Below are 16,054 nucleotides of genomic sequence, written 5' to 3'. Positions count from 1 at the left end.
TGCCATATTAGATTTGCTTCTAGTATTGTACACGTGGGCTGACTTTTTATGTGTAGGCGTAGATTTGCCCTTTGATTTGGCCTTTGAACCCTGACCTAGCGTGACTGAGCGAACTATTTTTGACAGTGTGAATGTTGTGTTTTTAACTTAGTGTGGGAAAACGTTTGAGACCCTATAGAAACGGTTGAAACCAGACCAAACCAATATATATATATATAAGAGCAACAAATGTTAGTATTGCAGAACAGAAAAACGTTTCCGGCTTAGACAAAGCCGCTCTTGTGAAACGTGAAATTAAATGTAATCAGAAAACACACAGGCTGTATTGCATGCACTATTTGATTGTTAACTTGACACAAATTCCTTTACTTGAAGATTTATAATTAAATTAGAATGAATGTATATGCACAAAAATTATTGCTTGAACAAAGCTTCAATCAAAATCAATTTTATCACACAACGTTTAATATGTCTGAAAATCGTTAGGATTCAAGTGCAGAAAATGATGAACACACTTACTTAAGCAAGGGTTATGAAATCTGATGACGCGAATGCGTAGATGTGAATGGATTGTACCAGGTATTCCAGATGCTGTGGCACTTCGTCGTCTGATTCCCACGATGACTCAACAGCTTTGTAGATGACCAAAACGTCGGCTTGCTCGGGAAACGAGCTTGGCAAGTTCGAACCTCTGGGATAGGGGTACCAGTTTGAAACACCAGCCTCCTTAGAGCCTGTTGGGCGGCAGGTATGGTGTCTCAAGGGAATGGATAGATTGATAACACAAGATTCTTCTCCGTTAGGACGCAACCACAATGGCCTTGCAGGTGCGGCGTGCGTTAGCGTGATCCACTCAAGTTGCTCACGATTAACCCGTTGATAGAGTCTCACAGCTTTACTTATTTCGTCTGGATTGTTGCCGAAACTAGCCTGTTCAAAATCTGTGCTTGCAATTAAACCTTGGAAGATTTCACACCTTATCTCTTGCAAACGTCGTCGTAGACCTTCAGCCAGATATTGATCTCGGTCACTTGTGAATTCGACTAAAGAGATCTCTTCCTCCAAAGAACAAGGCTTGAACTTCAAATCAAACTCTCTATGGTTAGAATTCCAGACAAAGGTTGGAACTGCGTTCTGAACCACAGTTAAACGATTTATCTCACGCTTAGCTTCAGTAGAAAGTCGCAATGAGTGATCGCGGACACGATTTAATTGTTCTTCGTCCTCCTCACGATTTCTGGATTGTCTGTACTGTCTGGAATAGTTAAAGAGTCTTGCGAACCTGATGTTTCTATGTCGGAATGAGCCTCTCAAATTCGCACGATTCATCACTGTCTCAAATATTAGGCACACACAGAGTTGATTAACACTCTGTATTCTTGATTATTTGCCTTAAACGAATATCGTTGATTAGCTCTTGGCCAGCTAAACACAGCAGTGAGATAAAAACCACATTTAGCATCCACAAATAGAACCCACAAATAGAAGGCACAAATAGAACGGCGAAAACATCAAAGTCTACGCTTATATAACAATGTGAAACCTTGAAAAAGAATTCCGGTGTACGAATTCTTTTTCTCAATTTATTTATATTATTTATTTTAAGGTAGCCATGTAATTTATAGTGCCATAGCGCCTTTTGGTGAACACCATATGCTTTTTCACAGGGTGGAAACGACGCGCTCTAATACGAAACACAACTGCTGAAACATTGCAAATATCGACGGAAACATGTGTCACAATGGAACAAACACTATGTTTACTGTTAGATCTTTCTGGAACCCGAAAAATGGCTGAAAATAACTTATGACTACCATAGAAACGGAAATATAAACATTAGTCTATGCAGAAATGAGGGTAAACTTTTCCATTTCGTGGTGTGAAACGTTATTGCGAAATAACATGCAATCGTTTTCATAAACATTACACAATAGTGTTGTAACCGCTACAACACTAACTTTGTTTGTTGCTTCGTCACTGTATGTTATCTTTTATTTTTATTGTTTTCCATTTTTGCGTTTCGGACGCAACCGTCCTTGTTGCCTTGGCATTCCTGCGCGTGTCCCTAATTACAAACATCCTCGGGACTTTGCTTAATTTGCCCCAAGAATAACTGCTGTTTTTTTCCTCGTGGTTGGCTCCCTAACGTGAGGGCTGTGAAAATGTGATCGGGCAGACTTGGTTGGTCTGCCTTGGTAGAACGTGCTTCTTGGCTTGTGAGATCTTTTATCTATTTGTCCGTTTTTACATCGTGTTTTTAAGTGCTACGTTAGCCCGATTGTGTTGTCGAGAACCGTGCATATTTTACTCCGCTTTTGTAATAAGAACCAAGGATATATTGCATATTTTGTTACTGTTTTGCGAAAGAATTAAGAGTAGCGCGCGGTCTAGTTATTGGTTTTACCGGCTAGCCGTTAGAGCAGCGTCCTGAACCTTAGGCGCAGAAGTAAGAGTAGCGCTACACAGGTAAGTGAGTGGCTGATGATCCGTTTGCAGAGTAAACTCTGACCCGTACAAGTAAATCTTGTACTTCTTAATTGCCCAGACAATGGCAAGACACTCTTTTTCGATCGTAGAATATGCCTCTTCTGCTTTTTTCAATTTCTTGCTGGCGTAGCTCACCGGGAAAGCTTCCCAACGCCTCAGCTACGGTTTCTGCCTCTATATTCTTCAACGCGGTTGCTTCTGGATATCTTGTTGCATAATCCACCAAAGTAAGTATGTATCTATGCCCTTGATCACTCGGAGGGTGGATTGGACCAATTAAATCGACAGCTACTCTTTTAAACGGGACGTCCATCACCGGCATTGACTGCAATGGGACATTCATCACACTCCCTTTGTCGACAGTACGCTGACAAATGTCACAGGATCGACAAAAACGTTTCACGTCATCCCGTATGCCAGACCAAAAGAAATTCCCCCAGATCCTGTCAAGAGTCTTTTTAATGCCCAGATGTCCGCCCATCATGGAATCGTGCGCCACCTTCAGGACTTTTTCTCTGAGTTTACATGGCACAACAAGTTGTTTTAGTCATTCTCCTTGGTTATACTTTGGGTGTAAGAACTTCCTGTACAAGAGACCATCTTCCTCCACGAATCTGGTGATCTGACACCCCTTGACTACTTCATCAGTCACCTCTTTTAACCTCTGAAGTGTTTGGTCTTCCTTCTGGGTCTTTTCAAACTCCGGTTTATCCGTTACTGGCCATGCCTCACTTGGAGTTATCATTAGTGGCTTCATTCTGGTCTTTGAAGCCTTCTTTTGTAATCTTGTCGAAACTGCATTAGCTTCTTCCCATAATGGATCCGGATCTTCGGCTGTTCGGGTGCCACTAATATTTCCAATTCATAGATCATGCAAAGGATTTTGCAGACATAGCGCTTCAACCTGTCCCGTATAAAACGGTGTATCAACCTCTATTTTCACTACCTCGGTCGATACAGCAGAACCGTCGGCTAAACTAAGAATACCTGGCCTGTCCGAGACTTGGTCATCATGGACGAATTTTCTGTCAACCAGAACACCCGTGCAACCTGTGTCTCTCAACACAGTGACTGTCTGGTTGTTTACCATGCCTTCACGCAATGGCAGATTGGACTCGTTTTTAAGCTGTTCGACCCTCTTCGTCAAACATGCTGCCGAGCTGGACATCCTCACCGGTGGGACCGCACGTGAGTTGCAATCTTTAGCCATGTGTCCCACCTTGTCACAAATAAAACATTTTCTTGGAGTTCTGACCTCAAATTTACGCTTGGGACAACTCTTAGTAGCATGTCCTGTTTGCTTGCAGACAGCACAAAACTCTCGTGCATCAGGACACATGTCGTGGGCCATCTCTCGATTGTGTGCTGCCAAAAACTGCTCAGCAATACTGGTCAAACCGTCTAAGTTTTCGGCGCCTGTTCCTTTAGATAAGTGGATAGCTCCTTCGGGCAAGACTTAAGGAATTGCTCCTTCACCAGAAGCGAACTTACATCTTTCCATTCGAACAACAATCCTGACAACTTTACCCACTTCTGCAGATAGTTTTGCAGCCGCACTGCGAACTGAGAAGGACTTTCTCCTTTTTCCGGTTTAGAATTTCGAAATTTACATCGATATCCTTCTTCGTTCAAATCATACCTGCTGAGTAGCGCTTGTTTGAGTTGGTCATAATCGACTGCGTCATCATCAGAAAGCCTTGAGTAGACATCCAATGCTCGACCCGTTAGCAAGGCACTAAGCGCGCTCGCCCATTCGGATCTCTCCCATTTACAGGTACCAGCAAAACGCAACAGATAACTGTCCAGTTCATCTTTGCCATCTACGAACGCAGGCAACTTGGGTGCTTTCGCTTTGCCCGCTGACGCTTCACGTTGAGCTCCGCCGATCTCAGCCATTTGCAGCTCCAAACGCTTTAACTCCAACTGGTGCGCTCTGTCTTGGGCCTCTGCCTCGATACGTCTCTCCTTAGCTTCGGCCTCAGCCTGTATTCGCCTTTCCTCGGCTGCGCGGCGTCGCTCCTCAGCTTCGGCCTCAGCCTGTATTCGCTTAACTTCAGCTTCTCTAGCCAAACAGCGCTCTTCTCGTTCAAACGCCTGTTGCTCGTTAATAAACTTTGCTAAATCGGCGCCAGCCAAACCCAGCTGTTTTCCGACTTCTACAATCTTTTCCATCTCTTTCTTGGTTCACTACCAGGTAAGACAACAACACTGAAAACTAATCCCGGAACAAACCCCCAATTGTCGCAGACTGGTCGGGTCAGATATCCCAACTGTTGCTAATTGTGTTGACGCTGTCTAATTGGGGTAGATACTTTAACACCAAACACTAGCGGCACTGAAATCCGGTTTACTTTAGGTCAAGAAGGTAACGTCAGGTCAAATGTTTGGAAATGCTTGTTTTTAACGTTATTTATAATTTTAAACCTTCACCTGACCCTAATAGCCCTAACCGCCGGCATTTCTACAAGTCTGCAAAAAAAGATAAAAATTAAACGGGATTCGAACCCAAAAATTATGCGCATGAGGCGTTGTTTCTTCCACTACACTACAGCAACAGTTGCATTCTGGTGGTTTAAACAGCAATTATAAAGTATCATAAACTATTTGTGATTTGACCTAAAGTAAACCGGACTCCAGTGCCGCTAGTTTTTGGTGTTAAAGTATTTACCGTCTTTTGGCACACCAAGAACTGTCGAGCTGTTTTCTGTATTCTCTCCACAATAGAATGACCTCGCTTAAAAACGCACACCACAGCACCCAAACCACAGGTTACTCTAGTTCAAACACAAGGCGTGACATGGCGTGATGATAGAACCTATCAGATGCATTGTTACGTCATAAGATGTCTAGGTTGCAATGTACTGAACAAGTTAATTTGTGGCACCCAAAATCCATAGAAAACACAAGTTGTCGCACGAACTGGATTGCAGTGTTTCGGATCATGGGGATGAGAATGGGGCGAAATTAGCGCGATTTTGCATTGGGCCTGATGGAGCCGATTAATAAAATGATTAATTTGGATACCTTTGCAGTGTTTAATTTTGCAAATTCTGCCAAAATTTGAATGAAAGTATAACTACGCTTAACTTATAATATTAAATCCCAAAAGTTTAAAAGATTGTCATGTATATTCATTTAAAATTGGAACAAATAGTTTGACTATGTTCCTCCAACGTCAGAAAAGTGATGACGTAATAGTGACGCCATTCTTTACATATGTATTTTGATATTAAAAGCTTTTGACAGTACCTTATAAGGCAGTGGTGGCCAAACTACGGCCCGCGGGCCGCATCCGGCCCACAGTCCTGTTTCATCCGGCCCGCCAAACACCTTGCCTGTTTTTTTCCCAAGCACCATATTTACCACTGTGAACAAGCAGTGCAACAGCGCTGGCTGCTACTAGCAGAATCTTGTGGCAAGCGTTGTTATTTTTAGAATAAATGCCCTTGCAGCGTTATTTTTAGAACAGTCTGCCAACCATACGACAAATTTTACGTAAATCTCATTTAATCCGGCCCTCCAGTGGCAAGACAGTTGCAAATTTGGCCCTCTGGTAAAAAAGTTTGGCCACCCCTGTTATAAGGTATGGTACAATCTTTTACTCTGCTTTTGATTTTTTTATCATTTATTTGACACTTTTCAGTCATAAATATATTTTTTGCATCAATCTCATGTTTATTACAAGAATAACCATGTGAAACACAACAGCAAATCCCTTTTTGAAAAAAAGACAGTATGAACAAATACAACTAAAATTGTTACATGCAACAACCAGTAGAAAACAAAATTGGAAAAGATTCTTCAACTTATCCACATGGACAGCATGAAAGCAAAGATTTGTTTTGTGAAAAGATTTCCATAATGGCATTTTTGTTAGCTTATTTTAGTCTCAGCTGATACTTCCCAGTTCTCATAATACATGTTATATGAGGATATCATGAATAAAATTTTCTAAGTGATTCTATTAAGGACATAAATTAACATGTAAGAATTATCTGCAATTTTCAAACCTTGTTTTTTTTTTACAAAAAAGCTGTTTTCATAAAATCGAAAAAGTCACAACTTTAGCAAGAACACAGCATTGTATGATATGGCTGTTGGTAGCTTCATAAACGGAAACACAGTAGTTACATAAAGTCCAAAGCATCCAGTGTCAGTGTACTAAATGTCAGAAAAAATACATTAACCAATTGAAAAAAATGTATTTTGCTTTTTTGTCATGTTATGCATCATTTTTCATGTCAATAATTGTGTCAGCTGTTTTAGTCAAATTTATAAAATCAGAAAATACAAAATAAAACACTGGCATTTATGTTTCCCTTTCTTTGTCTTCCCTGTTGGTATTGTAAGCCAGGTGCCATCTATCCACGTTTGGTATGATGAAAGGCTGAAGATGTTTCTTTATTGGTAACGATACTTAAAAATCAATGCCTTGATCATTTTAAAGCCCAATCATCCAACAGTTTCTTCATTATGAAGGTGAACTTAACTGGCCACTTTTTTTAGTTTTTTACTATTTTAAGCTGCAAGTTTATGTGCACACTGAGTTATCTTATCATAGAACTGTTAAACGTATTGTTACTTTTCATAGGTTTGCACTTTCCTTTTTCAAGGAGATAAAAATACAAAGAGTTTAAAAAGTATAATTTTGACAATTCAAACTGCTTTGGTTAACACTTTTCAATTTTTTTAAATATCTGTGCAGACAACATTTTTATTGCTTAAACCTGTCGGGATTATTCATATTTACTGCATTTTATCATCAAGATTAGTTTTTTAAAACAATATTTTCACAACTTTGCTAGCAAACGAACATTTTCGCCAAACTAGTGCCAATAAAAGAGCTTTCCTGCAAAGATTGCGCGTGCAACCAATGACGTCACTTTTACGTCACATTCAAATTTCCTGCAAAGATTTGCCTAGCAACCAATGACGTCATTTTTACGTCACATTCAAATTTTCTTGTCAGCAAGGCACTTTAGAAATAAAAAATATTTGGGCGTTAAAGCAGGTTATTGAAAAAAACACCAAAACCCATATCCTTTGCTTTGTTAAAAGCGTGCAAAGTCGCCCCATTTCATGCTCCATGAATTCTCGTGCGACAACTTGTGTTTGATAGAGAGACTTTGGTGGCACCTACCTACACCCAAAATGGACAACTCGGCTTACGTACTCTGGGTCAGTTTTTACGATGCTTGTTTAGCGGATTTGTTTTACCTAGACTCTTTATCGCCGCCTAGTGAACGTAGCAACTTAAAACTAAAGTCTGGGATGTTGTTAGGTAAAGGTAATAAAACTGAAAAGCATTTAGCATTTTTTTGCGGTTGAAATTTTGTTAGAAAGGAGCACTTTCAATTTCTGCCCGAACTTTTATTAAATTTTTAGCGAAAAAATTACAAACAACTTTTTTTAGGTCATTTCAAGCAAGCAAGAAGCAATTTGGAACAAAAATTTTTTTGGGGAACGGCTGGACATAGGGACAACCTATGTCTTTGATCAATCACAGATAGTAGGCTACACTGGCTCAAACTAATATAGGCCTAAGTTAGGTACACAATTCACGGTTTTAAAAGTCCCAACCAAAAACCAACAAGCCGGTAAATTAATAAAGATAACATTTCGACAGTTGGCAAGAATGACACAAGTTGCTGCTTACACTAATATGCTGGCTTGTTCGTATCTGGTTAAGTTTAAGTTAAATCTTTATTGAGCCTGTACATTTGTGTTTGAGTCGGGGCCAGCCTTACAGCTATGCATCCTATATACAATTGAAGAGTTTCGTAAGGTAGCCTAATGGTTTCTTTAAGTCTTTAGTCAAGTTTGCCTTTAGGAGGAGAGCAGGGCGAAGCGATGTCGCTTTGTGATTACAAGGGCCTTTAAAGACAACACTCACCTAGTCACAAACAGAACACGTCGAAAAAGGAAATTAGGCCGTTTACCGGCTTTAAATGTAACTTTACATAGTTAAGAGTAGCATTGCAACAAGCATGGTTACATGAATAAAATATTCATTCAACGCATGAATTCATGTCTTTTTTTGTGTTAAACTTTGGTGTATCATTAACATAATAACGCAATAACTTTATTTTGATTTTGTAAACCTTAGAAATTATAAATTTACCCACGAAAGGTGTAGTGCAGTGCTCTTCAACCTTTTTTGGTGAGGTGAGCCCTTAAAGTTGTTGTGACGAACTTATGCACCCTGTTTACTTAAAAGGTAAACTGAGGTAAAAAGCGATATGAAAAAAAAAACTAAAAAAAAACCGCACTCCGCGCAAAACGTCGTTTGACGTAGATAACGTCAATCGCACTGAAAGTGTTAGACATCAACATTTTAAAAAAATACAGAGGTTCATTTATACCAGTTGAAACCTAGCCTACATCTTTTTTGTAATATCCTGATAGTCAAATATTAATGGTTCATTAAAAGTTTGTGATGCACTCTTGTATACCTGTTCGTACCGGTGCACCCCATGCATATTTTGGTGCACCCTAGGGTGCACCGTGCACACCGGTTGAAGAGCACTGGTGTAGTGAATAAAAGTTGCAAGTTGGTTTGAAGCTCTAATCCCAAACTACAAGTGCGAAACCCGGCCGAATTCCTCAAAAAGGAAGAATTAGGGTCGACAGTCGGTGAAATAGCGGCACCAGTAGACCAATGTGTGGTATAAGGCCCAAATCAAGTCTGTTGTATTGAAACCTTAACCCCAAACCCAACTGAACTTACAACACTGTAGAAAACGTTTTCAGACCTGGAGTCAGTCAACGAGCAACCACCACGGTTACCCATGTTTATCCATTTGCTTAAATCCGCGATTGGGTTGTTGCCCAGTCACCTGTGAGAAAACGTTTACGATAGTTGAGCTCGAATTTCAGCATTTTGTCCCTTTTTCTCTTTTACCCGTCGAATTCAACCCAGCGCGTTCTTCTGCCGATCAAAACTACAACGACACGCTTGAGTAACTTTAAGCGGTAAATGCGGGAAAAAAGTTTAGGCCACCGCTTCACCAACAGCAAAAATTGTTTTGACCGACCGCTGGGCGTTGGTTGACAAACATGCAGTTCAACTGCAAATGCAGTAGGTATTCGTTAACATTTGAAATTTTAATGACTCCAGACTGATGCGTCTGTGAAAGTGCCAGTGTTATGTAACAAAGCGAACAGTTACGTAACTGACAAACAATAAACGAGTCGATGAACTGACAACTTTTAGTGAATAAAACAGGTCTTGTTTCAACATGTAATAAAAACCTTGCGTTGCTGAGTCTAGCACTAGTAAATATCAGATGTTTTAGCTTGGTAAACTTTACCAGAGGGTGACGTTGCAGTTTACGCGGAAACAGGTTGTTTTATGTGTTTGCACATGCCGAAATTGCTTTTAAGGGTGACATTAGCCAAGACATTGTCAGCAGTCAGCTCATGTTGCAAACAATAAGCTACAATTACTGTTGTCCATGGTTTGTCGTTGAGCTGTTGGTTTGAAGGGTCAGCAAGTACTTCAAAATAGACAAGCTTAACATCACAGGAACGGTGTGGCTCATTAGTATGTGAGGTATCTTCAAAACAAAACAGTTTTAATCGGTCAGACTTTTTTCTACTTTCTAATCAGTTGAATCATGGTGCATATAGTACAGCCAGCACCAATCCAAATCAAGTTCGTTTGGTGGTAGCATGTATTTCAATACAGGAAACTATCCGAAATCATGCGGTAACGACGGCTATTGTCTTGATGCGTGTTTTTTTCTAAAGCCAACATAATTGTGAGAATATGGCAGCCTAATACCAATGGTTGTATCTAAATTCTAAAGCCATGTTGTTTAGGAAATTTGTGGCAGATGTACAGTCAGTTAACACGTAGGGATTTTCTCAGCATGCACTGCATTTATAATGTATGTGTAGTATCGTGGTAACTGCAGGCATATGTGTATCCAGTAATTACCAGTCTTTTGTGGTTTTTCTGTCTGTGCAGGAAGAATATAAACCAAACAGTTTAGTCGGATTTTAAATCGTTTTTCGATACCGCGTTTACGACTTGTTGGTAGAAACCAGGGCCTTTGTCAGTACCAGTAACCCAAACAAACAGAATACAACAGCGAAAAAACAGTAAATCAAGTTACCAGTTAACTCAATGCTATAGACTAGATCAGGGGTGGGGAACCTTTTTGTTTGTGAAGGCCGCCAAACGGTTTATCGACACTCGTTTAAGCCGCACAGACTATTGACCAGGCCAAGGACAGTGTGTTCAAACTTTTTGACTTACAGACTGGTCGATGTGCTATTGAACTTGCGGTTCAAGCTAAATAAAATTCCTCACTACATTTCCACCCTCACTACAACATTCGGGATTTTATTAATGTAGAAACTCGCTTGTTTACCAATATTAATCTACGAGCAGCTTGTGACATCACAGACGAGTTTAAGCCATTCGATTATGCGCAAACAATTGTTCTTTACAACACATGCAAGATTGTAGAACTGGGTCTCTTGGCAGACCTACGGAAATCGCTTTGTGTACCAGTACGCAACCACTTGTCTCTAGTTTGAAAACAGCTGCCCTAAAACCAATCAAATAGTAATGTGGAATAAAGGCAAAAAAATAGGTTCATGTCTAGTTTTTAGCGCCCGGTGCAGTGTGTATTATTAACATCCTAAATTGTATTTTGACATCGAAGGCCGCACCTAGTGCCCAAAAAGGCCGCATGCGGCCTTTAGGCCGCAGGTTCCCCACCCCTGGACTAGAGCAAGCAAGCATACTCAATGCACTGTATATGTGTCAGCTTTACCACATATTTTTTTACGGAAATGGCACTACCCACACCGATAATGTAAAATGCAGAGGTTAAACTAACACAGCCAGTACAATATCATGCTTATACCATCTGTTTGCCATGAATGTTGAGTAACGGCAGTGTTGTTTCATCCCGCGTGTCATATGTATTGTTCTAACGTTGTGGGACCATTGGCACGTTTTGCAGTGGCAATTGGTTAGTGACTTGACAGCAGTAGTCAATACAGTAGTGTTTTTTGGGTCGGACACCCACAGAATAAACATTTCAGTGGGCAACTTAACAAATCAGAGGCTGTCACTTCATAGTATATTTAATTGCAGCAATAAGCCAATAGCTTCAAATGCAAATAAGAGACACAATGGGCAGCGGTATAGGATTGCGACATATAGATTATTCAGTAGTAAGCTTAAAAACCGCCCGAAAATTCAGTACCCCAAACTGATCAATTAAAAAAAATGTGTGTTTTGGACGCAAATAACCTCTTTTGACATTTCACAGCAACTTTTGTAACATATGAACTGAACGGATAGCTAATGACTTCGGTCCATGGCTTGTCATTAAAGATGGTTTAGAAACCGTGTACAAACAAGGTCAAAGTAAGTTCCTTAGAGGCCCGAAGCACAAAGCTTTGGTGGCTCAAACAGTGGCGGCTTGTGATAGAAAAGTGGATGGTTAATGAACAAAGCCTATCTGAAAGCTGAAGTTCTTATTGTGTTGTTGTATTTTCATTCATATGAGACGACGCAGTATCAACTGAAAAGTATTGACTTGGTGGTCGTTGGACAATAATGAAAGTTCGGCTGTATAATGTTTCCTTCTTTGCTTACTGTACCTAATGGTAAACCGGTTTTAACATGGAGACTTGTGCAAGCGTGATACAGTGATCTTTTACAGCCAGTTAAACAAAGATGTCACAAAATCGGAAATAGCTGCGCTTTGGCAAAGCCGTTTCATACAGTTTTTAGCCTGCTTGTATTCAAATTTACGCTTTTTCCTTGCCTTTCAGATTTTGTATATATTTCGCAATGAGTGTTTTACTTGCAAATAAGGCACCTTCGAATGACCTCAAAAGGATATTTCAGTGTAGCCAAAGGTACCAAGCAAGCCCGCAATGCTTTAGTCATTCTTCTGTAAGTATCAACAGTCAAAAGGCACTTTCTCGTTCTATTTGTATATATCTGTTAAATAGTAGGCGTGGAAAGCGGCGTTAGGCTGCTACGGAACAAACGTATCCGTGTTTGATCCAAACTTTTTATTTTGCAAGCATCGCTAAATGTCATCCCCCTTAACTAAAAGATTGATGGTTTTTCGTGCTTTGTTAACAAACAATTATATCTGAAATACAGTGTTAAGTAATTGGTATTAGTACAACACTATATGCGAATGTTTTAGTGCACTGCATATATTTTATGCCTTAAAAGCCTCTATACAGAGATCAAATGTTTTAAAAAGGAAAACGTTTCAAAATTTCTTTGTTTTCTTGTAGTGGTCAATACCTCACGCTGCTTTTGCTTGCTCAAGACTGTTATTGTTCACCTATTGGTCTGTCGTCCTGGTTCTAAGTTTGATCCAATCAGAGGAGCGTCCCTTCTTTTTTACGTACCTTTCTCACTTACATCAGCTTGTGGTCTGGCTGTACCTCCTTGCTGCCACCATGTGTTCGTTTCTACACCGTAGGAGAGAAAAGACCAAGTTTCATGAACTGGCTGTTACTGATGATATTGACATAAACCGTGAGTTTTACTTCTGGAACTTTTGTCAGCCTACTGCAGGGGTAGGCAACCTGTAGCACCCTGCGTGGCAATTTACTTTTTGTCAAAATGATTCGCGTGCCATCATTTTTGTGTGTGCCGGGTATTTTTAATAGTAATTACAAAGAATACATATTCTTCTTGTAGGCTAAGTTTTTAGTGATAATAAATGTTGAGTATAAACTCGTACGGCACTTAGCTTAAAATGAATAAACACATCGCGTGACACGCGTGCCCATGTAAACAAAAATGTTGATTAGAAAAACAAACTATTTTGAAATCTCAACCGATGCCATTTAAATCAGACCAATGTTTTTTTGGTTAAACATTTTTGGTTGAAAATATATATACCTGATTTTTTTTGTAACATATTTGCGGCGTTTTTCAGCAACTATTGAGTAAAAAATTGCTGTTTTATTCCCTTTTATAGGGCGGAAATTTTATCTGAGTTGGTACCACTGGCTTACTTGGGTTCTTTACATCGTTAGTTTTGACTCGGCGCTTCTAGTATCCGCAATGTATCCGTTTTTCAGCGACGAAGTACTTTTCGATTTCTGCAGCATCAGCATTCACATCATCAATCTGGTTATTATGATGCTGGAATTGATTTTTAACCGAATACCAGTTAATTTCTGGCATTTCATTTACACTTGTGCGTTTTCGCTGCTCTATGCTATTATAATTGCTGCTTTGCATTTTACCGGTACGCGATCGTCGGTCTATGCAGTGATTGATTATGAAAACTCGCCGCTAAAGGCTTGGATGATTACGGCTATTATGCTGGTGCCTGCCCCTGCTTTTAGCCACCTTTGCATGTGTGTTTTTTACGCCGTAAAATTAAGGTGCTTTGCGTGCATACGAAGCCACAACGAAGAAGAAGAAAGTAAAACGGGAGAGTCTCGGTCTAGTTCTGAAAGTGCTATCTGAGAATGTTTCATGTTTTTTGCGCTCTTATGCCCACTTAGAGCGGCGTTTTCCACCGTTACTACCTTCAAAACGGTCTTCTTTGGTGATGCACCGAACGCACCTCAAAAGGTTCGGCCCAGAACTTAAAATCCTTTTCGGTGAATTTCAACTGAACCGTGTGATGTCTAAGCAGGCGAACTCAATTATGACACTCCAAAACCACTTTTACGTAAGCTGAACAAAACACCAATATTTTCCAGACAACGTGGCTCGCTTTTTCTAGATACAACAATCAGCTGATTTATGATGCGAAATGTTACAGTCAAAACTTTGGTTAGTTACTTTAAAATATAATAGTAGCCTACAGTAGTTAGGGCTTGTAACATGTTTAATGTATTTGGACGAAACTTTCACAGCTGGTAGATTTAGACATAGTCATGTAGTTATACCATCTTATGTTCGACCAATAGCCCAAGTGATGACCTCGTTATAAATGCAAAAAAAACGCATGTTCATACGTACTATATGTGTTTGGCCCAAATTGTACTTTTATCGATTCGTTTTTTTTTTGCGCAACCACATTTTCTACAGAATTGCTATTTCGTGTATTTTTGGCACCAGAAACACCCACTAAAATCCATTTCCTTTTTAACATTATTCCCTAATTTAATCGACTATTTCACATACTATTTGTCTATATTGAGGTTTTCACGATTACGGATTCTTGTTTACTCTATTCGATCTGTTTAAAGCCGAAATTTGTACCGAATTCCAACATGAATTTGCCATTTACATTTTTGAAGGGGGCCACAGGTCCTACAGGGTTACTTGAAGGGGGCCACGAGGTCCAAACGCTACTTTTAGGGGGCCACGGTCTACGAAAGGTTGAGAACCGCTGGCATAAAATGTACCGCAGTACTAACCGGCATATGGTGTGTTTTAAATCCGTACTTTAATCCCCTTTCACTTGTTTTGTAAACACGTTTTTGCATTAACTTTGCATGTAGTCTATTCTAATCAATGCATTTCTGCGAAAGCAATTGAACCGCAAAATACTTTTGGCAGATGTAATTCCAAAGTAACATAATATATTGAATGTAAACCGCTTTTAAACTATACCTGCTGCGAAATAATGACACGATGAAAGTCGGCCGTTTTAATTTAAGTTCAATAAGTCGTTTTTGGCAGGCTTGCAGTGTTTTAAATAAATATTTTTCGGGCGCATTTAGCAAAATCTTACTTCGTTTGTGTTCAGTGCAAATAAACCGAATAGCAAACGAATGTTGAAAATTGCAAGTTTAAGTACCAAGAGTAGGTATTTTGCTTTTGAATTAAGATTCGTTTTTACAAAAAAATCAGTTTTCAAAGTTTTTGTTTTATGTTTAGTCGTTGCAATGTTTTCGCAAAAGTGAGTTAAAAATAAACCTTTGTTTGACATTACCGGTACGGTCGTTTTACAGCATGGTTTAATGTTTGTGTCAAAAACAGAGACTGAAAAGTTCAAAACTGTTAAACAAAACATTTGTACACAGCCAAAAAGGTCGCAATCTCTAAGACCACCAGCAAAATAAGGAATGTCGTGATAAAAATCATGCTATATCCGTGATGAAAACAGTGTTTCGTTTTTACAGCTCCAAGACCAGGTGTGCACCATACAGCGGCCGCGAAGACACAAAAAAATGCATTTAGAAACAAAACACGTTTGAAACCAGGGGTTCTAAACCCGTTTTACGTCATAGACCACTTGTCCACTGAAATAATGTCATTGACAATTTCATTTTTTAGATATAATAAAGTAAGATTACACAATAAACATTTCGGCTTGATAAATGTTAACCAGTTTATCACAATGTATATAGTAGACCAGAGTTGTAAGTCGGGCCGGGTTTGGGCTTTAGTTTTTTCAAAAAACGGCTTTAATTCGGACCTGACTTTACACTTTGTGTCAGTATTAAAAAAAATAACTAGCTAAATAGCCAGTTGCTGGACCTGACCTAATGTCAAACAGCCCTGAAACGCCTTGTTCAAGACCAATTATTTATTGTGTTTGTTGTCTTGGTCTTTTTTAAAGGCTTTCAGGCCTGTCAATCAAACTTTCGGGCCTGAACGGACTTCTCAAAA

At 39.6% G+C, this 16,054-nt stretch overlaps 2 protein-coding genes and 1 pseudogene across 2 annotated transcripts; 1 reads left to right on the top strand and 2 right to left on the bottom strand.

Annotated features, from left to right (window-relative positions):
• Positions 1-519: 519 nt before the first annotated feature.
• On the bottom strand, positions 520-1,531 carry LOC145222318 (uncharacterized). Its single transcript, XM_080088414.1, has one exon. The coding sequence runs from the start codon at positions 1,327-1,329 to the stop codon at positions 520-522; it is 810 nt and encodes a 269-aa protein (XP_079944540.1). The 5' UTR covers positions 1,330-1,531.
• A 1,002-nt stretch (positions 1,532-2,533) lies between these two features.
• On the bottom strand, positions 2,534-4,730 carry LOC145222503 (uncharacterized; annotated as a pseudogene).
• A 6,425-nt stretch (positions 4,731-11,155) lies between these two features.
• On the top strand, positions 11,156-15,373 carry LOC145225078 (uncharacterized). The gene is made up of 4 exons (XM_080091717.1): positions 11,156-11,872; positions 12,283-12,406; positions 12,763-13,009; positions 13,458-15,373. Exons 2-4 carry the CDS (start codon positions 12,302-12,304, stop codon positions 13,952-13,954), a joined length of 849 nt encoding a protein of 282 aa, XP_079947843.1. The 5' UTR covers positions 11,156-11,872; positions 12,283-12,301; the 3' UTR covers positions 13,955-15,373.
• The last annotated feature ends 681 nt before the right edge of the window (positions 15,374-16,054 follow it).

Source organism: Phallusia mammillata, chromosome 4, assembly GCF_965637545.1.
Source record: "Phallusia mammillata chromosome 4, kaPhaMamm4.hap1.1, whole genome shotgun sequence".
NCBI lineage: Eukaryota > Metazoa > Chordata > Ascidiacea > Phlebobranchia > Ascidiidae > Phallusia > Phallusia mammillata.
Note: the sequence above shows the minus strand (reverse complement) of the source record. Positions and strands in the feature narration are given on the sequence as shown.